Here is a 27,921-nt window from a genome sequence, read left to right on the forward strand (position 1 = left end):
AGAGAGAGAGAGAGAGAGAGAAAGAGAGAGAGAAAGAGAGAGAGAAAAGAGAGAGAGAGAAAGAGAGAGAGAAAGAGAGAGAGAAAGAGAGAGAGAGAGCTGCCCGGAAGGCGTCTCAACATCCTGTCCGAGTAACAGCAGAACGGGGACACCAGCCTTCACTTTCGTAAATCCAAAGCAGTCTACTTCTTGATAAGAACTCAAGGGAGGCAGGAAGAGGTGAAATACCTTCAAGTTTGAAGCACCATCAAAAGGGCTGTTAACACCATCAACACTTATGGTTTCTCCCCCCCCCTTGCGCTGCGCTGAAAATCTGTAATTCCCACTAGTCATGACGAGCTCAGCTCGGCATGAGTGTACGAGAGGTGTACCTCATGACGAGCTGAGCTCGTCATGAGCGTCGAAGGTGTTAAAATCGGATGCGAAGTATACCCTTATTTGTGAATTTTAAACGCTCTGGCATTGTCAATAAAGCATTCTCAAATTGAATTGCATGGGAGAATAAAATGGAAAGCGAGCAACAGAAATCATAGCGAAGTGGAAAGAGTCCCTGTCTAATCTGTAGTAGATTCTGCTCTCTTGCATAAAAGCGTAGGATGTCTTACACCAGAGCTGCGGATTTTTAAACAGAGCAGCACCCTGTGTTTCTGGGCAAATCACTTCATTTTTCAGAGTCTAAAAAACAAACACAAACAAGACCGAAAGAAACCGGAGGAAATTACACAAGGGGAAGGAAAGAGATGAGGGAAAGATAACGAGACAGAGAATGAAAGTTGAGATGAAGGAAAAAAAGAAAGGTGGGGAAGGGCGTAGCTACTAGCAAGGGAGAGAAAACATAGAAGGGGAGAAGAAAATGAGAAGAGAAAAGTAGGGTAGAAAGAAAACAGCAGCATGTCTTATTAACAAGACAGAGACAGTGGAAGATTAATGAGAGAGAGGGCTGTGACGAGGGGGAGAGAGAGAGAGAGAGAGAGAGAGAAAGGGCGAGTGAGAGAAAGGGCGAGTGAGAGAAAAATCAGAGGTAAATTAAGTGCACTCGATTAAGAAGCAGCAGGCCAAGGGAAGAAAAGTGGGCATTAATGAGAGGCCACGGGCTTGGAGGGAGAGGATATGGGAGGGAGGGGGGGGGGGAAGGAGGGAGAGTAAACATAAGCGAGTGTGTGAGGGAGAGTAAATGAGGAGTTAAGAAGAGAGCGTGAGAGAGGGAGGGAGAGACAGGAGGCGTTGCTGTGGAGGGTGGGTGGGCGGGGAGCAGCAGCCTTTGATGTCTGGTGGTGAGAGACAAATGTTGGTGTGCGAGAGGCCAAGCGCGCGCCTGGCGAAGCTTCACGCTTCAGTAGACAACATGCATTGGGAGAAATCCGCTTGTTCCAGAGGGTTGTTTCAACTACAATAGTTCGGAGATATAAATAGCTCGACTTAAAAACTAGGTGGAAGAGGCCAGGCATTTAGACAATGATAACTCCTTGCTCTATAATCAGACAGACGGTAAGGAAGGAGGAAGAGACTGAGCACATGACGAGACGGTTAGGTGGGCTGCGTCGTACAGCCGCTCAGCCTCCAATTGTAACCAACTGAGTGGTAAGCAAACATGCTCTCTTATCCCCGAAAAAAAGCCCGATTTACAATTTCAAAAGCATTTTTCAATCAAAGCTTAAAAGTTATTAACAAGAAATAAGCACACAACTTCCTCAGGTGTGGTGCAAAAGTACCAGACAGTTCACATGTACATTTTTGAACCAGAGGCTTATCTTTCTTTTTTTATTCGTTTAAAGGTTTCCTAAAGAGAGAAAGATCACAAGGAGCACATCGGTGAACAGCAGTTTCCTCAGAGGCACATGAATTTCTCATTATATGACTTGGTAAACTCCTCACCTTTGTATATCTCCAGTATGCTTGCTTTGGTTTTTTGTTTCCCTACAGGACTTGGATGATGCAGCTCTGGCAGGACTGGGGACAGGTGTGCCCTTTTCAGGAGACCTGCAGCTGGACTCTCCACTGGAAGCCTACAAAGAAGGAAAATAATAAGTAGAGGGATTAACACTCCCAACCAAAATTACATTTTCAGTACACAGTGGTCTTCTTGTCAGCAGTGCCAAGTTAGACCTTGTAACATTGTTCTGCTACGGCTGTATTGTAAAGCCAGTTATGGACGCAATTCATTTTTAATGTTATCAATTTTTCAATTCAAATTATGGCTAGAGGGCCATGGCCTCAACTCAGTTTAATAAATAAAAGATTCACCACGCAAGTATTCAAACACTTAGTACTTCGAGAAAAAGGAAACTGCCAATGGTTGGAAAGGAGGTTCAAGATATATCTGGTGCCACCGTCTCAGATTTTCTCCGGGGAAGCTTTTATGGGTCCATTTAAGGGTAACTCTTCTCAGCCTAAGGGCACGAAATACAATTTACAAAAGAATGTGACTTTGCCTTTGATAACTATGTTTTGGACTTATGCATAATATGCATAATATTATTGCATATTTCCCATCTTATGAATACTCCCTCAATGCTTCACACTCATCCAGAAAACCTTTCCTCAGCAGTGATTCTCAAGCAAAGCCAAGTGGCCCAATACTGCTCCAGCTGCGACTGTTTGCAGACGTGACATTACTGGGGATTTTAAGCACCAACAGGCAGATTAGTGTCAGTTGATATTGATCTCTTGCCAAAAAGTAGCATGCAGAGGAGAACTGACAGCAACAAATACACCATAAGGCATGTCTACAATCTTGGGATCTTAATATTCATGCTACTAGCTCATTGGTGAGGAGGTAGAGTGTTGGGGAATGAGGGAAGATTAAGTATCCACCAGAAGAAAATTGTTATGTAACCTGTAAGCATCTATTCATAGCGTGTAGTGCCGTCGATTCACATGCTTTGCATACGGCTGCCATCTAGTGTTGGGCCCAGATAATTGCAAGTTTGTCTTCAAAGAGTCTTTCATGTCACAAGAGGACCTGACTCCACCCTTAGTAGGAAATGTGCAAGGGCACCAACGCCATGTTAGATTGTTTTTCATACAGTGGGTGAAGGTAGGATGGATTGGTGAGTAAAGAAAGTATGGTGGATATGTGCACGTTTAAAGGAAGTTATTTAGTAAAGAGAAAGATCTGTGATCACAGCCACATGCCTCTGGGGTGGAGGGTGGGCGCATGTGAATATACAATACTACATGCTATGAACAGAAGCTTACAGTGTAACATTTTCCATTTGTAGCATGTCTTGATGTACATACACATGCTCTGCATGAAATATTAGGCAGTAGCACTCTACAAACGGTGGCTAGAACGTAGACAATGCAGATGTCTGAAATAGTGTCCTGAGGACCAGTTGGCAAACCAGTGCCCGTTGTGCAACTAAGATATCCAAACAATGTTTAGTAAAGGTATATGGGATGGATCAAGTAGCTGCTTTGCATACGTCAGCTAATGAAATATTGCCCAGAAAAGCCATGGTTGCTGCGTGTAGATTGCACCCACCGGGTAACAGGGAACATTTTAGCTTTCAAATGACAAGTTTAGATACACCTGACTTTTCACCTGGCAGTGCCTGTTTTAGAGATTGGCTGGCCCTTGTGTGGGTTTAGCAAAGGCTAAGAACAACCAGTCAGTTTTGCAAAAGGGCTTGGTACTGTCAATGTAGTACACAATAATGGAGACCTGCTTTATCTGTTCACAGCAATGTTTCTACTCTTCTTGGGAGATAGGCCCATAAATCAACTGCTCAACTTTCCTTGGGATCATTCACTGCAGAAAAAAGTAGCTCCTTTGTCTTTAATTAATTACTAGAAAAACTGTAGTAAATAAACATACCTCATATTGTTTAAAAGACACTGATAAACATACCAGAGCCTATTTGGGATGTCAACAGTGTTAAATAATGAATGATCAATAAAATAAAACTTCTGATGAAAATCCATATTGCGTTTTCAATGACAAAGATAATGGCATGGATTTTTAAATTTATTTTTTTCATAAAAATAAATTCTTGGTAATAATAAACTCGATATTTCTTCATAAGGTGTTCTCCGAAGAAGTCGGCGGGTGAGGTGGAGACCTGCAGATGCATCTTCTAATGGACCTATCTTCTCTCTCGTCGATACCAAAGGGTCTTCTTCAAACAGAAGAGTAGACAGGCCTGACCTCTGTCGTGGTCAGGAGAGAGGTTACAAACTTTGTGGTGATCGGACCACAGATATTTGCTCTGTTTCTGGGGAAAGCATGGGAATGGCATTAGTTTCATGGCTACATTCTGCAGAAAAATCCCCAGTAAACAAGAAATGAGCAGCCTGAAGAGTCGATATTAAGTCCATCTCCGGAGATTGTCACAGACAGGAATGTCGACAACAAATGCTTTTCCTGAGGATCGGAATTGGAGTACACTATCTGGGCCGAGAGGAAGCATGGAGACCATGTCAAAATTCAGAACTCCAGCAGTATAAGTCCGAAACCGATGGAGGAAAAAAAAAAAATCTAACATGGAGTCTGGGCCAATGCGCATTGCCCACTAATGGAGGAGTCATAGTGCATCTTGTGACTCAAGACTTTTATAATAAAATTAAAAAAAGAAAAAACATTTGCTAACATCAGAGGTCTACATTGGATGGCAGGAGTATGCAGAGCATGTGTACTTACAAGACATTCTACAAACATATTGGTATAGAATGTAAATTTTCTTCGGACGGATAAATCTTCCTGAAGATTCCTCACTTTAATAACGAGTCCCTAAGCAGAACTTCCCTTGGAGACAGGATTGGGACATGCCAGCTAACGAAGTGAATCATGCAACATACCTCTGGGCACAGTACCGGTCACAGGATCCATGCATGTGACATATGCCAATAGTGTTTTGAAAGCGTGTACAAGGACAACCAAATAGCTATCGGTCAGTTGTCAGTAAACAGGACAAATCTAGAAAGAGGTGTGGAAGAAGACACGGCCCTGATGAAGTGACCATGAATGCCCTATGGAGGACTTTTTTACCATGGAACAGCAAATCCCAATACAAAGGGTGACCTTACCTGGAATGATACATTTATTCACAACCCTGCTCTTTTTATCTGCAATGAAGCCCACAAAGAGCTGTTGCTTGTGGCCCAAATAGCTCGGCACCGCCTGACTACAGTCAAGCCAATACAGAGGTTACTCCTTTTGGTTTGGTATGGAAATGGAGGAGGGATAAAAGATGGCAGGGTAATAGATTGGCCCAAATGAAATGCAGACACGACCTTTGGTAAGAAGGATGCAGGTGTGAAGGACTAACTTACCTGGGCAGAAAGCTCAAGAGTCTATTAACAAAAAGGGCTTTAGGTTCTGAGTAGACAGTTGAAGCAGGCAATCATGTATCAGATGGACCAGAGAAGCAATCAAGAAAACTTCACAAAAGAACCCACGGGTCCAGGGTACAGGTCTGAGGCGCAAGTGGGTTTTATCAACCATGTGCTAGAGGGTTAAGCCTTTTAAAGGACGGTTCCCCTCACACACCAGAGAGGTCATGCTTCATCATAGGGGTGTCCCCTTGCATAAAAAACCTCGTCTAGGCACAGGCTCCAACAACCTCGCTGCGAGGGAGGAGCACAGGATGTTTTATGTTGGAAAGGAGGGCTAATCTAAAACCCTTTGCGAGCGTGGTGTGATCAGAGTGAAGTGCAGTGCTAAAGTGAAAGTGGTTAAAACTGGCTACAAGGTTAGCTATATGGCAAGCTTTATTCAGCTCTGCAAGAACTGAAGCGTAATGACACTCCAACCAGACGCACAGCTTACTCCTTGAAATATTTGTTCAGAATTGACGTTTGTTATACATCTTTGGGAGGGCGGGGTATTTTAGGGTGTGACCTGTGGAGATTCTAATGAAGAGGAGTGTTGGGAATGAGGTATTCAGAGTAGTGCCTTATGGGATTTGGAGTTATAGGTTGTGGAAGGGCGTGGCTTATCTGACGCAAATGGCTGAGGGGTGGGGTCAATCGTTCATATTTGAGTGGGAAAACAGCAAGAAGGGGTAAAACACTGTTTAGCACAAGGAGAGAAACCTGCTGAAAAGGAGATTAATCTGTTTAACGTTAAAAGGTACAGGCGATTGTTTATGAAGCTTTTAACGATAGGCATAATTCAGTCTTGAGAAATGTGGAATATTAGGCAATGGGAACGATCAGGGCGGTTGTTTTATGATCAGAGGTTAAGCGTGGGAGAATCATGGCTGTTGGGAAATGCTCCATGGGCCACAAGCTTTCGGCGCATTTAGAGGGAAAAAACTTCAGTTAGTACAACATGAAATTGATTGTTTGCAGCTATGTTTAAATTAAATGCACAGAAGTCTAAAAATGTACACTAATATCTATGTCGTAATACTACCAGTAAACCCCTGAGGAAGGGCTTTTCAAATGCCCGAAATGCATTGGGTTAAAATGATCCACTATAGAGGATGGTTTATGTATATGTCATGTTCGAGAAAGGCTTGAATTGGCATATCTTGAACATTAGAAAACTTCAAATACATAAAGTGCCTCACATGTGACAGAAAAAGATTTCATGAAATTAATGTTTTGGAGTACACTGAATAAAAAGTTCTGATTAAATATGGACTAGATGTGAAAATACTGTTAGCTATTAAGCAAGGAGCAATCTGTGTGTCTGGTTGGAGTGTCATTACGCTTCGGTTCTTGTAGTGTTTATTCAATACGCAGTATTTAGGCAGACTACGTCACCAGGCTGCACGCTGAAAGATTGAAAAATGGTTAAATGTTCGAGAATATAAACAAAAGAAGATGCAGGTGTGCATTTGAAAACCCCCCCCGATTTTGAAGCTTTATTCAGATACCTTGTGACAGGATTAGAAACAGATAGCTAATTGTAGGAAGGTGGATATCTGACTATATGGTTACCCCAACTTTTTGCCCAGTTTTTAGCTGGTTTTCGACTTAGTTGGCCTGGGATCCTGCTAATCAGGGCCCCAGGCTATCTGCTCTCACTGTAAAATGGACCATGTACTTTAGGTGCATATCCAATTGGGTATTGGGTCACCTTATGAGCCCCTGTATAGTGTACCATAGGTACCCAGGGCATAGGTGCATCCAAGGCCTATCAGGGGCTGCAGCATGTATTAAGCCACCCCTGGCTGGCCATCCAAACCGACACCACTGGCTGATCACTCAGGCGGGGCAAGGTCATGTTATCACCCCTTGCTTAGGTATAGTATTGCTTTACCTACCATTATATATAGACACATATATAACTATAAGTCAGTCCTATGGCAGGCCTTAATACTGAAGGCAGAGTGCTTGGTTTTTTGGGAGATGGTGCTCTAGCATGAGCTGAGCCGGTCTGCAGCTTTTGGAACCATGTACTTATAGCTGTTCTAGACTACTGCCATACCATATACTCCTAAGTGCATTATAATCCTCGTGGTTAATGCTAACTTTGGTTTGGCTTTATCAAAACAGGTCGTGTAAGGTGTCATAAGCTTTGGAATACTACCCCCCTCCCCCACCCCCCTCGCCAGTCCTGGTGGCGGGGGTAGCATTCCACCCTTCTAGAGGGAGAAGACATGTAGTTGTATTTTTACCCGGTGAAAGTTAAACAGAGCCTCAGCATCACAAAATGGATGCTGCTGCCACAGACACGGGTCTGACCTCCTGCTGCTGGACGCAACTCGGCAGGGGAGGCCTGGAGAATAGGTTTCCTGCCTTAGGAGGTGCGAGCACCTCCCCAGACAGGCTATAGTGTATTGGGGCAGGGTGGGTTGAAAGAAATTCTACACTGCCTGGGGCACACAAAGTGCTCCATGCATAGCCCGGTTCAAACCAGTTGCTGGGGCACTCCAGCCCCAGCTCTGGCGCGAAACTGGACAAAGGGAAAGGGGTGTAACCACCCCCTTCCCAGGTTCCACCCATAGGAGGGACCTAGCAGGTAATCCAGCCCCTTAGATCAGTATAAAGTTAGGAGCTGTGTCTAGAAACATTAGATTATCCTGGAAGAAACTCTGAAACAAACTCTTGGACCTTCGACGTTCCATTTCGACTGGAAGACTGAAGACATCTCCCTCGTGGTCAAGGAGTGACCACCCTGTGCAAACAGGCACCACCAGTAACTTGCCGGTTTGCTTTGTCGACGCTCCCGCCGGAACCCGAAGACTTAGCCTCTGTATTTCCAGACTTCTGACTCGACCCACATCCACAGCCAAGTTGAGACCCGTGGCGGACACGAGAGACGTGGGACCAGACAACCTGCAGTACCTGCTTTTTGCTAATTGTGCAGCTTCTGAGGCGTCCTCAAAGTTTTGCATTGGGGTTTGAGAAGCCCCAACCCAGAGCCGTAGGTGCACCGAAGCTCAGCAGGCCCCACACTCCACGAGGGCCGCGTGGGGCCTGCGCCTGCACTTCTCCTCGACGCGTCTTCGTGGTTGCTAGCCCGTTGGCTAGTGGCCCTCCTGAAGCCATCCTGACTTAAATCCTATTGAAACAACGCCGCTTGCCTGGTTGCTCTGGGCTTGCTCCTGCTTTCCTGTAAAGGGAAAGCTCCCCAGACCTTGCTGGTCTGAACAGAAGCCGATCTTCCCTTCCTGCGTGGATTGCCTTTGCCAAGGCTGGTTGACTGATCCGGAAGCCGACACCGCCAACAGCTAGATCCTTCATGGGACAGTCCGTATCCAGCTCCTGGTCATAGTCGACGCCTCCTGGTCCACGTGGCTGCAGAGACAAGCTTCACTTCTCCACCTGATTGCATCTCGACATCACCTGGTTCCTTCCTGGTCACTGGCTAGTGACCCAGACTCTGTCCCCTCTGCTTTCAGGTTCTTTACTGCTCTGATCCACCCTTGGATCCATCCGGACACTTTCCTCCTGGTCGCTTGCAGCACTTTCTTGCAGCTCTCCATAGGATTGATCGACGAAAGCAGACACAAAAGAACACCTATGCACCCGGCTTCCCTGGGTGAGGTAACTCATTACCCACGGGAGCACCGTAGTACTAAACTATCCAAGTGTCCTAGTTTAACTGGGTTTTCCCGTAGTCCACCCGGAAGTGTCTGAAATCTACTACTTTGTAACTTTTACGTTCCCATTGAAAGCCTATGGTAACACACATGTGTGTTTAGACACTGCACACGTATTCTGTGGGACTCCTACTTCCGAACCTTTGGTTGATCAGTGTAGCCCCAGCGATTTCCTAGGCCTACTCACCTTTCCTGAGGTGGTTCTTATACCACTTACTTAGTATATGGTTCGTGAGGGCCCTATGGCAGAATTGTATTTGTGCAACTTATAGTATGCTTATTGAGTAACCTGTGCTGTATCTCGAACTCTGACCTCATAAAGAGTGCAGAGGGGTTGTGTTAGTAATAAATATATATATATTTGATATATACCTTGTGTGGTGTCTTTTCATTTGGTATTCAAGGGATTATAATTAGTAAAACAATTGGCTTCACATGCTCTCTGAAGTATTAGCATAAGACTACTTTGTCCATGCTACCACTAGGATAGCTGGTCTATAAGGTTGACTTTACAACCATCACCATAAGGATTGTTTGGGCTGATACAGGGTGCCCACTAGAATAGTGGACATCACATATCAGGCCAACTTCTCACACTAATAGTGCAGCCACCGTCATTAGAGACAACTGCATTAGTGTATGACCAAAATGTTTCGGCCTTTGGACCGGTCTAAGTATTGTGGCCTTCATCAGGATTGACCGCTCAATGTGAGCCTGGAGTCCAAGGTTGTTTGCCTTGTCGCAAGGACATATGACCTTGGACTCCAGGCTCAAGTTGAGCAGTTGGATCGGCGTATGTACCTTTGGCTAATATGCCAGGACAGATGCGGCAAACTTTCTATCCTATGTAGGTGTCATCGGTGAACCTACTGAACTACAGGACCACTGGTTCAGTATAATACACCGTTATTTTACACACCTTTATATAGGTGCATGTACTTCACTTGTTGCAGTAGCTTTATGTTGATCCTGATGAAGGCCACAATACGTTGACCGGTCCAAAGGCCGAAACATGTTGATCATACACTAATGCTGTTGTCTCCAATGACGGTGGCTGCCTTATTAACTATCTGTTTTTAATCCAGTCACAAGGTAGCTGAATTAAGCTTGCCATATTGCTAACCTTGTAGCCGGTTTTAACCACTTTCACTTTAGCACTGCACTTCACTCTGACCACACCACGCTCACATAGGGTTTTAGATTAACCCTCCTTCCCAACATAAAACATCCCTGTGCTCCTCCCAGCGAGAGGGTTGTAGACCGTGTCTAGACTATGTTCTTTATGTGAGGAGGTACGCCTATGATCAAGCATGACACCTCTGGCGTGTGAGGGAAACGGTCCTAAACAAGCATTTACAATGCAATAGGTCCCGCATTATTAAAGTTTGAGCTATTGCCATTGTAAATGACAATGCCTTTCATTCATTTGCATCAGTGAATAAACACGCACTTTTAACGTATAGTCCTTGCTTACGATGAGCAAGGCTGGCAGTAAAAGAGATGGCAGCCTTGCTTCTCATAAGCATGGCTATAAGTACAAAGTGCTTGTTTCCGCACCGATGCAAATGAATAAAAGGCATTGTCATTTGCAATGGCAGTAGCTCAAACTTTAATAATGCGAGACCTATTGCATTGTAAATGCTTGTTTTAACATTGCTCAAACTCCCCCCTCCCTCATGTAATAGATGTGCTTACACTGTAAGAATGCAATATTTGAAAGAAATATTGGTATCATTGTTTTTAATTTACTTCTTTTCTAGCCCTATCTATCCCAGTATAATGTGTAAGAGCACTTAACATCACACGCGGGGCACAATAAATCATACAAGTGTGTAATTCAATGGACAGGAAATATTACAAAACACAAGGAGAGCTCTAAGGTGTAGCAATCACATATCATCCATACTTGATTATATGTTAAGAGTGGATGGTCGGGGAAAACACAAAGTAAGGATATAAAATGTAATACAGTTATTTTGGTGGTCTGTGCTACCAAGACAGCTTTACTTCCCAATGGAACCCTTCTTTGCATTCTTACAGCAACAGTGGGAAAGATTTTTTTTATTTAGGTGTTGGTTTTGAAAGTAGCGAAATTAATAGCTTTGTCATTTACAATGCCAATACTTTTAACTTTTGCAAATGTGACACCTATAGCATTTGTAATGCAACATGTTTTGTATTTACGTGACTTAAATGTATTGATATTAGAAATAATTGCTTTTCATTTTTTAAAATAATTAATTACTTAAATAAAAGGCATTGTAATTTATAATGGCAATAGCTTAAACTTTTGTAAATAACTTTTGTGAAGATTATGTTCAGTGTATTTTATTGTGACGAAAATCCAAGAACAGAAGTGAAATATTAACATCTTTTTGTGACATTTGTAATAAAGCTTGAAACATTGAGAGAACATATTTGAACCAGTTGTTGTTGAATGGTTGCACAGATTGATGCTGTGGTGGCGCTGAGTGATGTTGTGGTGGCGACGAGTGATGGTTGGCCCAGGGCCCCCAAAATCCTTAAGATTTCCCTGGTGCTAACGGCTAGTGTGATAGATCTGGGAACTTAAGATGTTTTTGTGAAAAAATTCATGATGCTCCCAGGAAGTCCTAGCAGTAGCAAAGCGAGGAGTCTACGTCCACAAATTACGTCACTCTGGTATGTGTGCTGAATAATGACGATGCAAGTAATCTCCCGTCTCATCCAAGCAGCACATCTAGCGCTTCAACGCCTCGTCAAGGGTAGTAAGCGCTATGTAAATGCAATACAATACATCTAGTTTTGGCCTCAACACTGCTTAAGCCACATAGGTGTCTATTGCAGATTAGGTTCCAAAGCTGTGCAGGTCCAAGCCTATCCTTAGCTGCCCGCACCGTGATCCTGCTCAGAAGCACTGGTAATGCCGGAAGATGGATCTGAGGGCTGGACACACTGGTCGACTAACGCCGCAGCTTTACACTGCAGCGTATGCTTGTTTAGGAACTGCTCCACATTTACTTTTCTCCTCATTCTGGGGCAACTCAACCCCTCCTTCCTGCATAGGAGCTCCATTGTGTCTAGTAGGCCGGCTTCACCTTTCAGCTGGACTGCAGAAGGTGACCATGCTTGTCCTCATTGAGGCTTCTGTGCCCAGGGGTGTCCAGTGCTAGACGTCAATGGGGGAGCAGGTGGTCTAGTTTTCCCCTTTTAATCCTGGTCACGTGCGATAATGTCTATTTTTTATTCTGCTTATTAATTAAAGTTACTGACGCAGCACACTTACATGATGAGCAGAAGTGACATGCACCTTCTCCACGTGATTTATTTGCAGCTCTCTAGCGAGGAAGGGTGTTGCATCCTAAATCTAACAGGGAGCAGGAAAACGCCGAAGACATGCTGAGACGTGACGCAATGACGCGTACTGCTCAGTCTGCGTCACAAGGTGTCATCCAGTCACAGGCAAGGTGCCCTCTCCTCACACCTACCTCCTCCCCTCAAATTTGTAGCCTGTAAACTGCCTGTGCGTCTCGTGACAGTAAGTACCTCTTCTGTTCCCTTGGTGCCTATGTGAGCCTCTGGGTGGGGTAAGGGAGCTGGTATGGTTGGGCAGGGTCACTTACCACCCTTCCTTTAGCTAAGGTAGGTTATGTGCTATGGTTCACAGCACCCTCTGCACCCTCTTGTGTTGCCAAGAAGGCTCTGCCTTGTTTGTGTAGGTAGAATATCTTTAGAAACAGTATTTCAGAGGAGGACGGGGGGTGGGGGGGGGGGGTTAAGAGCAATGATCTATTGACCAAATGGGTAACACTAACACTTTGTAAAAGCGCATTATGCCTGTCCCCGTTCTCCTGTGGAAATTGGTTCCTCAGCACCAGACGTGCCCACAGCAGTATTTGCAGGGTAACCTCTGAGTATATAAGTAAGATTTAGCTACATTTACTGTGTGTAAATCTGTGTTACATGGGTATGCAGAGGTATCAAGGCTAATGTCCGGAGTGCTGGTTACATGCCGGTTTCTGTAAGATATCCGTGTAAAACACATTTATATGTAGTGATTTTAAAGCTTATTTATATGGTGGCTAGCCTGACATCCCGACAGGACCCCTGCATACAAAGATTGATTGATTGGTGCAGACTGCTACACCGCTCCGAGTCCCCTTACAGAACAGAGGTCTCCTGTTTCCCAGGTCCAGGCTAGTGGCCCGTCCAGTCCAGGTTTTTTTCGTTTGTATTCTAGAAGTTGTAGTCCCGTTTCGGTTTAAGCCCTTCTAAAATCAAGGCTACAAGTCCGACAATACACGGGGAAAACGCCTGGATTGGATGAGCTACTCAATCATGGGCCAGGAAAACTGAGCGCCGGAATAGACTGCCATTTTGGAAACGTCAGTGTCTCGACAACAGTACACACCTGCGTGAGGCGCGCAAGTTGTCCAGTAGTGTCTGACTCTAGCATCGGGCCTACACAAAAACAACCACGTTTGGACCTACACAAAAACAACCGGTGCTTTCAGAATGTGAACGTTGACATGAGTGCAAAGCCTGGGCGTGTTTGATGTCTCGTTGCGAGATACATTGAAACCGCGGCGGCTGCCGTCCCTTCAGAGCCAGACTCCATCAAAAGCGCCCGCCTGCGAATCCCAAATGAGCTCTGGAGATTGGATTCGAACGGATTGCCTGGCTGGCAGCAAACTCCCCCATCCATGGTTTAGGCCTGCGATTTGGGGGGCTGAGGGAAGATTAGGTTGCAATAAAAACAAGTCCTCACCCAAAGGAAAAAAAAGACAAGCCGTGAGCGTGAACATCCCAAAACCGGAAGTTCAGGAGCGTCACGCCTGTTGTGGGGCGGGACTTCCGTCTTCTGCGGGAAGCCTGCGCCCACGGAGTTGCTGGCCCAGAGGAGCAGTGGTGACGCGGGGCTCCCATGCCGGAGGGAGAGCCCCGCGGAGGCTGCAGAAGTCAGGAGTGACGCCAATGCGGTGAGTGGGGCTTATTTGTGGTGGGGGTGGTGGTGTGCGCGTGCGTGTGTGTCTCTGTATGTGTGAGTTCGTGTGTGTGTTGGCCATTACTGCATGCGAGGAGACAGTAGATGGGCACAGCGCGTAACTGTACGTGGTGAACGCGCACGTGCCCCAGTCCGGCCTGCAGCCTGCGCGTGCCCCGGGAAACCCTTTTTGGGTAGCTGTAGCGCTTTACAAATCAAATAAATAAATAAATAAATCCTTGAAGCAGACTCGACAACTATAGGTCTCGCAGGCGACAGCGCTTTCGCCAGGTGCAAGACCTAAAAAAGGATTCCCCTCCACCACATAGTTGGAAAAACCCACTTGCGCCTCAGACCTTTACCCTGGACCCGTGGGATCTTTTGTAATAGTTATTACGATTGGGGAGGTTGCCCATGCAGATCCTTAAATCTCCTCCTAGCCCTCCTTGTGTGTATTCCATGCAATCAAGAAAGCCAAAAGAAACTTTAAATCCCACCGAGTGACAAGGAACAAGTGACTCATCCAAAAGTAAAACTATCATATGCCAAAAGCAAACCTTTCAGAAAATTCACCCCTATTAGCAATCTAACAATGGAAGGATGATCAGGCTGACAACGAAAGCAGACAAGGCCACCAGAAAGCCTATAGTGTAGCCACCACTAGGCTCTACTGAATGAAGGACAACACAATTTGCAATATGCTTGTAAGGCGAGATTCAAGAGGTGGATTCCTTCTAGCTCACACCACTGAACAAACTCAGTTCAGCGGCTGTTTACATAAATTTATTAGCATCCAAGATTATGTCTGGGACCACAACAAGAAGGCAAAAGCACAGCTTAATCTCCATATGTGCAGCCGCATCATTTGCTAATAGGTGAGGATGATCCAACCACCCTGCTTCAAGGGCAGGTCTGCGCTGTCCAGAAGCAGACAAATTCAGAGTGCCATACAAATCTTCCTTGCCCGGGCTGGGGCGATCAGAATCAGCTGTGCTTTTCCCTCCTAACTTCCACGGGACTTTTGGTAGACGTGAGATTGGCAGAAAAGCTTGCAGTGGGCTCCACGATCAACGGAACCTTAAGGTATTTTCCAGGGAAACATTATGTGGGAAGTGAATGACAATCCCAACGATACTTCCTCATTTGGTGTGTGGTGTCACTCGAGGTAGCTTCTGATCAAGGTTCTTCAGAGATCAGACGGAGAATGTTCACCATTATGTTGAATGAGCATGCTAGGCAAGCCCCTAGAGGGAAGCTTTGAGTTGCTGTGATAACTTCCACAGGTGAAATACTTCACTTCCCAACAAAGGGTCTATGACACTACACCGTCCATTGTGTTGATATATTGTACAATAGCGATGTTCTTTGACAGAAATTGCAAGTGGTTACCTGAGACAGAAGGGGCTGAAGACAGATACCTGCAGTTTAAGTACATTTATTTGCTGATGCTGCTCCGTCCTAGACCAAAGGCCACGTGCCGTCATGTCACCCAGATAAGCTCCCAAACCAAACAAGGAGGCATTCGTGACCCTGATAGCTGTATACTGGGGGGTTGTTGGGAGAACATGCAGCATGCCAAATATGCAACCCCTCAAATGGCTGAAGAAATCTATCCAGCAGTGCAGATCTTGATGCACAGACTGGAATGTTTGCACTTGAGTAAAGAGACTTACTTGGTGTTGCAGTCACTGCCTCTTCAGGCAACAATGGATAGCTCATCTGCCATCAAGTGTGAGGCACCCACAGGATGTGTGAGGTCATGAGGTCTAATAAGTGTAAGACTAGGATCGTAATTGAGTCAGACACATAAAAATCATCACCCAAATATCTCCGCTCCTCAGGTGGGGATGCAAGTCCTTCATAAGAGTTTGCCAAGTATAGCCACAACAGGAGATAGGGGAATGCCCACAGGTTAGACAAGGGCTAATGGGTCCAACCGCGATTGTTGAGGTTCTTTGCAACTTATGTCCTGGCAACCTATCTTCCTACAGCTCTTCAAACTGGTCCAACTACAACTTTCTTGCACTGAACTGTAGCGAGGGCAAGCAAAGACTTTCCAGGGATTCAGAGTGGGTGACAAAAGTTCAGACAACAGCCAATCAACAAAAAATATAATATCCAGCCCAGTACTTACCGTTTATATAAACAGACAGTACTTTTAATCTCACAGCAGAACTCAATACTACACAATTCACTGGGAACATAATACAGGGTTGCAATCCAAGTTGTGTTTAAAATGTAAGATGCTACAACACCCTACATGCCATGTCCTCTCTCTCCGTGCTAGGGTCTGGATTCTAGGCCTACAGTGTCCAATACACTAGGGTTTAGGAATCATTCAGGTGCAGACTGCCGATAGTTTCCTATACGAAAAGAACATTAATGTGTCCAGGAAGTCCAAGAAAATGGATATGTATCTTTATGTTAGTGATTTGGCACTGTTTGACTGATACAATTTTACTCTGTATGGCTGTACTTAAAGAATTGTATTAATTAAAGAGACAAATTTTACGGAGGAGTTTTTTTTTTTTTAATCTACCTTGCCCTTATCTTGTGGAGTTTGTGACCATTGCCTCACTAGCTATACTGGGAACTGGGTCTTAAGAGGCTTCGCTCACTGGTGCACCCTGCGCACATCCCACCAGATTGGTCCCAGTCCCTGGTTGGCTAGTTTAGGCAACCATCTTCAGTAGCGGGTAGCGCTCTAGTTGGCTAGTCCCAAGTGTATAGTTTCCAATAATAGCAGGGCATTAGCAGGTCTATGAAGTGGTCATGCCAAAGGCGGGTAGGGGTGTGTCCAGCCAGGGACAGGGACAGGCCACTATGCTGGGGACGACAAGCAGCAGTAGGCATCAGCAATAATAAGGCACTCAGCTTCCCAGCTTTACAAAAAAGCTAAATAAATCTAATGAGGATTATCTTCGATACCTTCCTAGGCTGTGTGATATTGCTTGTGATCAGATCTCCAAGCCATGAACCAAATTTTCTGTTAGTTCTGTGGCAGTAAGGCACCTGAAGGCGGGCTACATAATTGCCCTTTCCTGGGTCAAACATGCATATCTTTAATTTAGACATCCTTGCCTTCTCTGAAATGTTCCTTTCAATGCCATATTATGCACTTTCTTTTAACGTCCAATGTTAAAATGTTCTCCTCAAAGGCACTATATAACACCTTGCTTCTAGCATTATGCACCCCCCCATCTCATCCCAGATTCACATAATGTTGGTTGGCCAACACACTTCCCCTCCCGAAGATTTTTCAGGAATTTGTGGATATTTGTAATGAATTCGCCTTGGCTCAGTCGATGGCCATTATTCTGGGAAATTTTAATTCACATTTAGACACACCCAAAGACCCACATACCACCAAACGTCTTACTTGATCCATCACTGTTTACATGCAAATGCTGCACGTATAGAAAGCAGCCATAAAGAAAGTGAGTTCAATATATTACCATGACCATACATCTAGAGATGGTAACTCAGACATTTTTAAGGTCCTCTGGAACTGCAGGTAATTTCCTCCTGGTGGCTGAAATGGTTATATTACAGGAATTCTGCAGTTATGTATTTATTTTTAACAGAAGCTTCTGAAGTTCCAAGCTGGTATTAATTTCGCAGAGCCAAAAGATTATACGCGTGTCGCAGGATCAAGGCAGGAGCTTCCTCAGCACCTATTAGACTAATGAATTAAGCAATACGAGGTTTTAGATTGTTCCGTAGCACAGATTCGGCCCTGCTTGGAGTACAGAACGACCTAAGAGATGGTGCAGGGAATATCACAAGTGAGTTAATTATGCTCAGTGTATCAGCGGCCTTCGAAACAGTTGACCACAAACTTCTCATTATCCGCCTGGCTGAATGCGTTACTGAGACAGTGGCGATTGAGTGGTTAGAATTTTTACTCATCGAAAGAACCCAGATAGTCTCACTAGGGAGTTTGATTACCAGACCGCCTGCAGAACACACTGGAGTACCAGAAGACTCAATATTATCTCTGTTTGTTTTAAACCTTTAAAGTAGTCCTTTGAAACCTATTTCTAGAAGATTAGGATGCTTGCTATATTTCTACGCCGATAACAACCAGTAGATCTTTCAGGTTTAAGGTAGATCAATCCCTTTCCGCTTCACCCGAGTGTATAACATCAGAAGATTGGTGATCAGCAATAGGCTTAAGATTAAACTTGGACAAGACTGAAGTTCTCATAGTAGCAAACAATCTCTTCTTGGCAGGCGGTCTCATTGCCTGAAAATCTTAGTGAATGTCCTACCCTAGGTCAAGTGTAAAAAATCTGGAGGTGAACTTTGATGAACTGAAGTTAAATCCTAAAATCTCTTCTGTTTCAGCCTGCCTCATAACCTTAAGGAGACATAAGCCTGTTCTGCCTCTATTCTCACTAGACACTCGAAGAGAGATTTTCACTCTTATTGGGTCTTGACCAGAATACTAGAACTAGTTATTTGGTTAGGTAACCAAATAACAACTCAGCAGAATACAGCCTGTCCACAAATGAGGCAGCTGGGGTGGTTGTGGAAGCCCTCCGTTTGCCTCATCTAGTTTAATTCTGGCCAAGGTTCCCTGGCTTCTTATTCGTCAACTGATCTAGTTTACTTTAATGTGTATTATATGTAAATGTCCGTTTGGATTCACCCTTCATTTCCTAAGTGTGTGTTTTCATTGATACCATCCCCGCAGACTCTCTGCTCAGAGAATACTAATCCATTAAGGGTGCCTCACATTAGGAAGGTGTGGACTGGTGGCTGAGCTTTCTCTTTTTTAGAAGCCCATCAATGGAATTTATTGCCTCTTGAACTGCATTCTATCACTTACCTTTCCGGTTTCAGAAAGAAACCGGAAACTTAGTTTTTTTAAATCTTGATTCCTCGTTTTTGTTGTTTTTCTCTCACTTGTGCCCTCAGCATGTACATGAGCTTAGTGAATATTCTATAACTTCAGACTCCAATTCTCTCAAAATTCAAATGTAACTAAGTTCAATGTCTTATCCTTTGGCAAAAGTCTTAAGTGTGTGCAGCAGACATATCTGCGTGCATTGATCTCCTGTCCCAGGTGGAAGCTAAGCTCTCATTTACCTGATCATTCGGGGACACCGCGTTTACAAGGCTGTTATTACATCGCAGTACTATTACAACGTGGTTGTTAAACAACCACGTTGTTAGTACACAATGCATTTACATTGCAAGTCATTACAACGACTTGCTGTAGGGTGCACTGAGGTATTGGAAATTAATTCCAACACCTTTCCTACTGTTGCGCAAACTGGAGTAGGAATAGTAAATTATACTAATCCTAAATCCAGCCCAGCCCCTTAATGCAAGTCGTAATGACTTGCGATGTAAATGCATCACGTACTAACAACGCGGTCGTTGTAACAACTGCGTTGTAAAAGCACGCAATTTAATGCATCGCATTGTGATGTGCTATACTCTATCAATGGGGTAGGGGGTGGTGGAGACCGAGGGTGGGGGTCTGCAGCGAAGGCAACTTCACCTTAAGACAGTGTCCATGGGATGACATCAGTGATGCATTTCTGTGCATAAACCTGCAACTTCAGCAGCAGCAGCATTTTCTACTGGATAAAGGTAGGGTTTTAGATCCTGGCAGAACCATTTGTGGTGGAGAACTTTCTGCAGTTGCAGCCTCTGGTCCAATTAGGGCTACCTGCCTTGTCAGACATGGCATTCCTCTGCCATGTCAGAAGCTGTAGCACCAGTCTTTCGAGCTCTCAGTACACTACCAGCATTACAGCGGTACTTGCTATGTAGTAAAGTTAGTGTGTCTCAAACAAAAACCACACAGAGCAAGTCAAAGGAACCCCTTCACAGGACTGTTCGCTCCTGGATTCACTCTTTACAACAGACTGCTTTCTGTGGGTGCTCTTGCCAGGACATGCTGGTCTTCTCTTCCTGGAGGGTCTCTCTTCTTGCTGGGCCAGGCACACTTCTTCCCTTGCTCAGCATGCAGACAAGTGGCTTGCTCAGCATGCAGACAAGTGGCTAAGCACCTCATGCAGACCGTCAGCTCCTCAAGCAGAGTACCAACTTCAGGTATAATGTCCTCACCTCTAGGAGATTGGATGGAAGACAGACATCAGCCCTGGTTGCACAGCAGCTCTTCAAGTACTCTGTGACGTACCCACTTTCTTGCTCAAGATAACTTTGGACTTGAATCAAGACTGGTAGTTTTTCTACTTCTATATATATTTTCTAGACAGTGCATGTGGTTCCACTGTCTGAAGCTTCAGAACCGGCTTGGCTGGGCTCTTTCACATGAATGTTTCAGAGTGATCCTCAGACAATTTTTGTGCAAAGTGATGACTAACAGGAGGTAGCCATGGGGCTAGCTCCAATCCTACAGAAGTATCCAAATCAGGGGCACAACAAAGAGTGAGGTCTTGGTACCTGGGTGCCACCAGCCTTCCTGAAGCAACAATCCGGGACAAACAAAAGGGCAGACCTTGCCTAAAAAAATTCTTAACTTGATCAGAATCTGCAATTCCTCCCATCAACCATACCATTTACCAAATGGCAGTGCACATGAGGAAGTAATGAGCGGCCCCTTGCTAATTAATAATAATCCACATTTGTAAAGCGCACAATCACCCGAAAGGGTCTCTAGGCGCTGGGGGCCGTCGGGAAGATTAAGCAAGCTATTGCCCAGAGTCACATGGTGCTGGGCTAATCTGCCGCCGGTGCCGGGGATCGAACCGTGATCCACAGATTCCGGAGGCAGTCGCCCTAGCCACGGCGCCACACCTCTCCCACTTTCTAAATATAGCCGGGTCTCCATCCTCCATCATTTAAGGTACTGGGTCTCTACCCTCCAGCCACATGAATATAAACAATATACTTCAACTGTCTGGTGAAGCGGTCCCCATCCTCCATTTTGTGCAATGGGTAAACCAGGGGCATCTAAAATGGAGCTCATTGGTCCCCGTACTCAGACTCGGCATAATACAATGTACTACTAACATATATGGGACATACTCACTGCACATACAAGCACACAAGATGTTAGCACAAGGTTCTGGGCTTCCCATAACAGAATTTTTTTTTCATTCATTTGATAACTTTATTTCGGTCCGTGACCATAAAAGTGCAGATAAAATACATACTAGCACACTAATAAAATCCATAAATACGAGCAGTTAAAAAGTTATTAAACAGCGAGTTATCAAAAAAGAAGAAAAAGGGGGATTACCCCAGTTAGATCCTGGTCAGAAAGGTGGTCCTTCTGCGCCACATACCATATAGGAAGCGGAAAGCCGAGAAAACAATAGGAGGGGAGGTATCATATGTTAAAACTCTACAAGCCTGTGTGCATTGTCTGAGTCCCAAGTTTCTGCACAGTGGAGACAGCCAGTACTTCCGTATTTTGCTATACGCCGGGCAGAAAAACAGGACATGCATAATATCTGCTATGCTATTATAGCAGGCTGGGCAAGTTCCCTCATTTGAGATAGACCATTTAGAGGTCAGCACCCTAATGGGCAAGCAGCCATGTCTCAATTGGGTATATAGTTTTCTCGCAAGAGGAGGCTGCACTAGATCTAGAAATTCCTCCCTCTTGGGTGCAATTTTCACCTGCAAAAATTCAGTTGATAGCCTACCCAGAGTTGTCGAGCAGTGTAACATGTTAAGGCTACGGTTTCTCAAAATAGCCAACAGCTATGACCTCTGTAACCTTGGACAGCTCCCCCCCGGGGAATCCCACAATTGAGGCAAGCCAATTTGGTAAAAGAGAACCTTGATGTGGGATAGCCAGGGTATGTTTTTGTTCTTGACCTGCCCCCATACTGCAGAGAATTCCGCTCTGTAATCAACAAGCTCCGGTACAGTCCAGAGCCTTCTCCAGTAGAGCTGGGGTCGTGCGGCTATCAGATCTTTAACCGCATGCGCGCTAGCGCAATTCCGCTCCTGTGCTGAGTTTTTTAAAACCGCACTTTACGTGACGAGCTGGGCTCGTCATCAGCGTGCGAGGAGGCTACGCCATGACGAGCCCAGCTCGTCATGAGCGTGGAAGGGGTTAATGGACTCAAGGCCCATATCTAGCCGCAACGGTGTGAGAGGGGTGCTTTGGGGTAGGCCTACCAGATTTCTCATAAAAGCCTGCTCAACCTTTAGAAGACTCAATGAGTTCTTGTGTCCCCAGAGTTCTGCACCGTACATAGCTGCTGACCTGGTCTGAGTTCTATAGGTTTCAAGAACTGGGGCAACTGGTTTAAATTGTGATGTTTTGTGAAATTTCCCAATACCCCCTATAATCTGTGAAAGTCTCAGGGCGGATCTAGACACCTGGAGACCCCAGTCAAAATCTTCGGTTAGCGTGACACGGAGGTAAACAAAGGTTTTCACCCGCTCAAGCGGAGTGCCATTCAAGACAGGGTTCGGGCGGGTGTGCCTTGGGGGATTGAAAACCATGGACTCTGTTTTATCCAAGCTTACCTCCAATCCCCTCGAGGCACAGAGGTTGCAAACCCATCCAGAACCCGCTGGATGCCCGTTGATGTTCGGGATAACAGCAAGGTGTCATCCGCGAACATCAGAGCGGGCACCCGTCCAGTAGCCAACCTCGGGGAATCATTATCCCTGACTTCATCTAATTCATCTACCAAGCAGTTAACATAAAGACTAAAGAGTGTAGGGGGCCAGGGCGCAACCCTGGCGTACACCCCTGGTTACTGGGAATCGGGCCGAAAGTTCTCCATTCCTTCCGCACCTCACCTGGGCGTAATTTTCCGCATAGAATCGGATCAATACATCTAATAAGTAGGACGGGAGGCCTAGTTCTTCCAGTACCCTCCATAATTTCTCCCTGGGCACAAGATCAAAGGCGGCCCGCAGGTCCACAAAAACAAGGTAGAGGCTGCCACCCTCTACTCTTGCAGTCTTCCAAAAAAGGACCTGCAGCCTAAAAATCTGGTCCAGGGTCGAGATGCCAGATCTAAATCCGGCTTGGAGAGTGGACAGTATGTTATGTTCCTCTATCCATCCCAGTATTCTGTCCAGTAAGATCCGGCCTATTAGTTTTTGCATAGTGTCTAAAAGATTAATGGGCCTGTAGTTGGATGGAGATAACGGGCAGCCCTTCTTGTAAATGGGGACGATCTCAGCTCCCAACCAGGTTTCCGGTAACTTGGAACCCCCGAGGATCGCATAAAACAAAACTACAAGATACGGGGTCCAAATTTTGGGCTGGGAGCGAAGAGGTCACCAGGTAATTTATCAAGGCCTGGGGCTTTGTTTGGGAGCAATCTTTCAATAGCAGACTCCACTTCCTTGAGAGAAATACTCTCAAGGTTTTGAGAGGAAGTCATCTCCTGATCATCCAGCGGGCCCCTCCGACGACCCAAGCCCGAGGCCCCCGGCCGTCGATGCTCGTGCAGGGGGTCTAGGGCCGGGGAAGTCCGAAGGATCCTATCTACTCCTGGCATCTGGGCCTGCCGTTGATACACGTAGGCGCCAGTCTCGGGCCTTGTATAAAGGGCTGCAAAGTGTGCCTCCCATACTGAGGGAGCTATGTTCGGGAAATCAACCTCTCCCCCCCCCCCTCTTTTATACCAGCATTAATTATAGCCCAAAATGATTTGGCATCCTTTAAGAGGAGTGCTTGTCTCAGGTCTTCCCACCTGGCTTCCTCCCACTCTCTCTTGCCCCTGATAATCTCCTTTTTGTACAGCAGTCTAGTTGCCCTAACTTTTGCGTTATCTTTGGATTTGATTGCTGCAAGGCGATCCCTCTTTACAATCTTACAGTTACAATCGAACCAGGGTGCGACCTAGGTGTGGTTCGTTTGTTTCTACTTACTGGGTAGAGCACCTCCCCTAGTGTCATGGCTAGTTGCGTATGTATTTCTACGGGTTGCCGGCAAAGGGCCGGTTCGCCCATCTCGCTTATGCGGGGAATTGCAATCTGGTATATTTTTGCAAGCCTGGTGAGGGAATTCGCAAAGTGGGGCCATTTAATCCTTTTGCTATTGTTTGTTACCATGAGAGGTGTCATCACCCTGGCAGGATTTGTGACTGGATTGGTTAGGCCAAAGGCCCAGGCTTAAGGGTTAAGACCAAGGCGTTATGGTCACTATCATGCCTTGGTACAACCCTGAATTCTTTCAGCCTATCCCAATATTTTGCCTCCATCATGATGTAATCAATGATGGAGGTTTGGTTTGCCCTATTATTAGGTGACTAGCCCTGGACAGTCGGGATCCAATCTCCCATTGCACGCCCGCAGAGACGTTGCAAGGGAGAAAGATTTTATCTGGAGCACCAACGGTGTCCATGCCCTCACTGGAGTGATCTTGGGGTCTGGGATACGCCAGAGTGAGTCTACCTCGTCTTGTTCACAGAACTCCACACTACCCAGAGGCTCGAACTGGCAGTTAAAATCCCCACCCAAAATTATCGCGATGGACGGGTCCAATCCCTGGATAAAATGGTCGAGTGCTTTAATTGTGTTTGATTCCTGTCCCTTCTTAACTGACCGTGAGTAGATATTTATTATAGCTACTTGTGGTTTAGTTTGAGGTGTTAATAGGACACACTAGACGTCTAGGGAATTTGTTTGCATTTGTTTTGCCTGGATGCCCAAATGAGTGCCTATCCATATTGATAGTCCGCCCGAAGGGCGGCCTCTGCCTGTAGATACTGCAAGGATATCGTAAGTTGCAAAGGCCGGACTTTTGCTCTCCTCCATTGCCCAGGTCTCCTGCATCAGGCAGATATCGTGAGCAGCCATGAAGGAATCCCACTCTGGTGTGAGCAGTTTGTTTTTTAGCCCGGCTATGTTCCAGGAAATTATTTTTAGACAACCTTTCACTGCTTTATCAGAATCTTGTGCATCCCCTCCTCCATTTGCAAGGGGGTATCCAGGTTCCCCTTTTCTCTAGTCCCCTCCCTCCTCAAAGAGGGAAATATTGAGTCGTCCCCGATGGAGGTAGATGTAACCTTTTCCTCTAAAGCCCGTCTCCTAATGGGCTCTTCATTGGTGGTTTGTGGTGGGGAGTTTCCCTTCGATATAAGTCAATCTACCTCCTCCAGCATACTAAACCTGTTCCAATGGGGTAGGAGGAGGTGTGTAGAATTATGTGGGAACAAGTCCTTCCCAAATGTCGGCCTGTATTGCATTCTACTTGATGGCAGGTAAATTCCGCTATTATAGTGAGTCCCATTAGGGTGGGTTAATCTCAAATTGGGAGTAGGGTAAAAGAATGACAGGTGTAGTGGGCATATTTGGGAATTTGATCTACGAAAGGGGGCATTACAGATGTAATCCACAGCGGAGGTGTCCCTAAAATGTATTATTACAACATCTCCTGACACTGTTTTAGGTCCCCTCCCTATCCAGTCTATTCTTCTAACTGCCAGTATTTCCCCTGAGACATTTGGAGGTAGGGGTCTGTTTGTGCTTAACCATTGGATGCACTTATTTTTTTAGGTCAATCTACTTTTCACATCACTTAAGACTGGAACTCCTGTAAGGGCTACCACGTATGGTAGTGCTTCCGGGGGTAAAATAATGGTTGGTAGCTGGCAGGAAGAAGCTTTAGGTGGTACATTCCTGGTCGTTAGAGTACTAGTTTGCTTTCATTTGTATACCCTCCTTCGGCTTCGAATCAGTTTTATCAGAGTTGGCAGTGGAATTTCCCACTGCCAAGTGGGTTTGGCAGTGTGTGTTACTATTAGGAGGGAGGGGGGTAGAACTTGTGCAGACTCATTATTTGTTATTGGTGTTACTGGATTTTTCGTCTGTTTTGAGGGATTTTTTGACAAAGCTACCCTGTCACTGGATATACTTTTGGGTGTGCCACCACAATCAGAATCAGATGAGGATGCAGAGTTTCCCATGAGATTTACTGACTTTGTTATCCCTACCCCCTTATTATTTAGCATAGAGGATAATCTATCAAGCTTTGACACCAAGGGTTTAATGTGGGTAACATAGTCCGCTCCAGGCATGCTTGTAAGTCAGCCACCATATTCGTGACCCAGCACGGAATTCCTGAGTTCGGATGCAACATACTAACAATTGGGGTCACCAGGTTGTGATTGGCCACTTTCTTTTACCCTGATTTTTTTGGAAGGCTCTCTTTCTTTCTCCTGGGACGTGGTTGGTCTACTATAAGGGTTTCCCTAGGGAAGGAGGGAGTCAAAACAATAGGTGAGTCCTCTACAACTACAGGGGTCTCTGTAGACACCTGTGCACAGGGTAGTTGTACATAAGACTATGTTAAGTAGGAGTTTTGATCCGGGACATCGGTTGCAATAACTGAACAGTCACCCTCCTGGTTTTGCAGACAGAGTGGGTGTAATTGATAACCTGCTCTCAGTATTTTCGATTGCAGTGACCACAACCCCAATAGTTTTTTTGTAGCATCTTATCGATTGCTGTTAAGCTGGGAAGAGGCTGTGGAACTGCTGCTTGCAGTCTAGTGTTTGGTCGTGTAGCTGCCGGGGGGTATGTTTTCTTCCCCACTTTACTAATTCTGAGGTAGACGATAATACTGGGTAGGGATAGAATTAAGAAACAAGGTCCCAATCAAATAGTCTAACTCCCTCAAAGTTGCAGAGTAAACTGCTATTGTAGTGCGTTTTTAGCCCGGGGGAATTGAATCCAAGTAACAGTACCTTTTTATGGGTTGCCTTCACCTTGAAGTTGTCCTCGGCAGATGAAAGGGGGGTGGCCCGTCCTGTCCTTGTACGTCCTCGGACGGCCCGCCCTTTGCCCAGGCGTAGCCCGCGCGCGACTCGGGGAGTCCGCGTTATTTAAAACGCCTCCGGGTGCGGGAGATGACAAGGGCGGCTTCTGCCGCTATGCACCATGGGAGGCGTAGTCCTCCTCTATGCGACCGCTGGCGTTGGGAATGCGGCGGCGGGAGGACTGTGGCAGCAGCAGTTCGAGGGGCCCAGCAGCAGGTAGAATGCGGAATGCCCCAGAGAAGAAAAGCAGTGACACCCGCTCCACCGGGAATCCGCGCTATTTAAAGCGCCTCCGGGCGCGGGAGATGACAAGGGCGGCTTCTGCTGCTATGCACCATGGGAGGCGTAGTCCTCCTCTCTGGGGCCGCTGGCGTTGGGAATGCAGCGGCGGGAGGACTGTGGCAGCAGCAGTTTGAGTGGCCCAGCAGCAGGTAGAATGCGGAATGCCCCAGAGAAGAAAAGCAGTGAGTGTGAATTTTTTTCATGAGAGGAGATAGTAGGGTTGCCTCTCCCAGAAATAAAGAAGGTCTAGTCACACTACTGACTCACAAAACACAGTAATCTGCCACTGCTTTACAGGATACCTTGAGAAAGGAGAGCAGTCCAATGTTCACAATGAGGACACACTTTGTATACCCCTCAAGTTCATAGGATAAATTCAATCAATCAGTGTTCTTGTAAAGTGGGACTACTCACCCGTTAGGGTCTCAAGGCGCTGAATTCTAAATTAAATTTAAATTCAATTTAATTAAGTAATCGTTCCATGATTTCAGAGTTGAACCACATGCTTATTGTTGGTTGTCACTGTTAAAGGTATTCAACTGAATCTTGTAAAAACCTTTGTAGTCAAGTTAATAAAAGATAATTTTAAAAATAAAAAAAGGAAGAAAGGCAGCTACTTCTGCATACAAAGCAATCAGATAGACAACTGTCCATCTACAACACTGAAGTAGCAGGAGGGTAGTTGGGCAGGAAGGTTTGGAAAATATTTTCCATTCAACTTTTAAACATGCTCTTGAAACTGCACTAAGACACCTCGACTCAGTGATACATTCAAATGCTTTGAAAAGAAAGTGCAAAACTGATTTACGATACAAAATACAAAAAAAATGAAAATGGCACACCTACAGTCATTTTTTATTAACTTCAAATACACTGGCAGGGGGGGGGGGATCATCAGTAGGAAGTAGTCTCTCAGATATTAAAGTGCTCCAAAGTCCCTGCGCTAAGAGCAGAGGGTATTTTATAG

At 45.5% G+C, this 27,921-nt stretch overlaps 1 protein-coding gene across 1 annotated transcript in view; it reads right to left on the minus strand.

The window, feature by feature from the left end:
- The window catches only part of RNF168 (ring finger protein 168), a 191,648-nt gene that overhangs the window by 94,908 nt on the left and 68,819 nt on the right, over nt 1-27,921 (minus strand). Inside the window, exon 5 of the mRNA XM_086943996.1 lies at nt 1,876-2,006. Coding sequence (XP_086800122.1) covers nt 1,876-2,006 — 131 coding nt within the window. The remainder of the gene's footprint in view (nt 1-1,875; nt 2,007-27,921) is intronic.

The sequence above is a fragment of the Lissotriton vulgaris genome, chromosome 11 (genome assembly GCF_964263255.1).
Source record: "Lissotriton vulgaris chromosome 11, aLisVul1.2, whole genome shotgun sequence".
Classification (NCBI taxonomy): Eukaryota; Metazoa; Chordata; class Amphibia; order Caudata; family Salamandridae; genus Lissotriton; species Lissotriton vulgaris.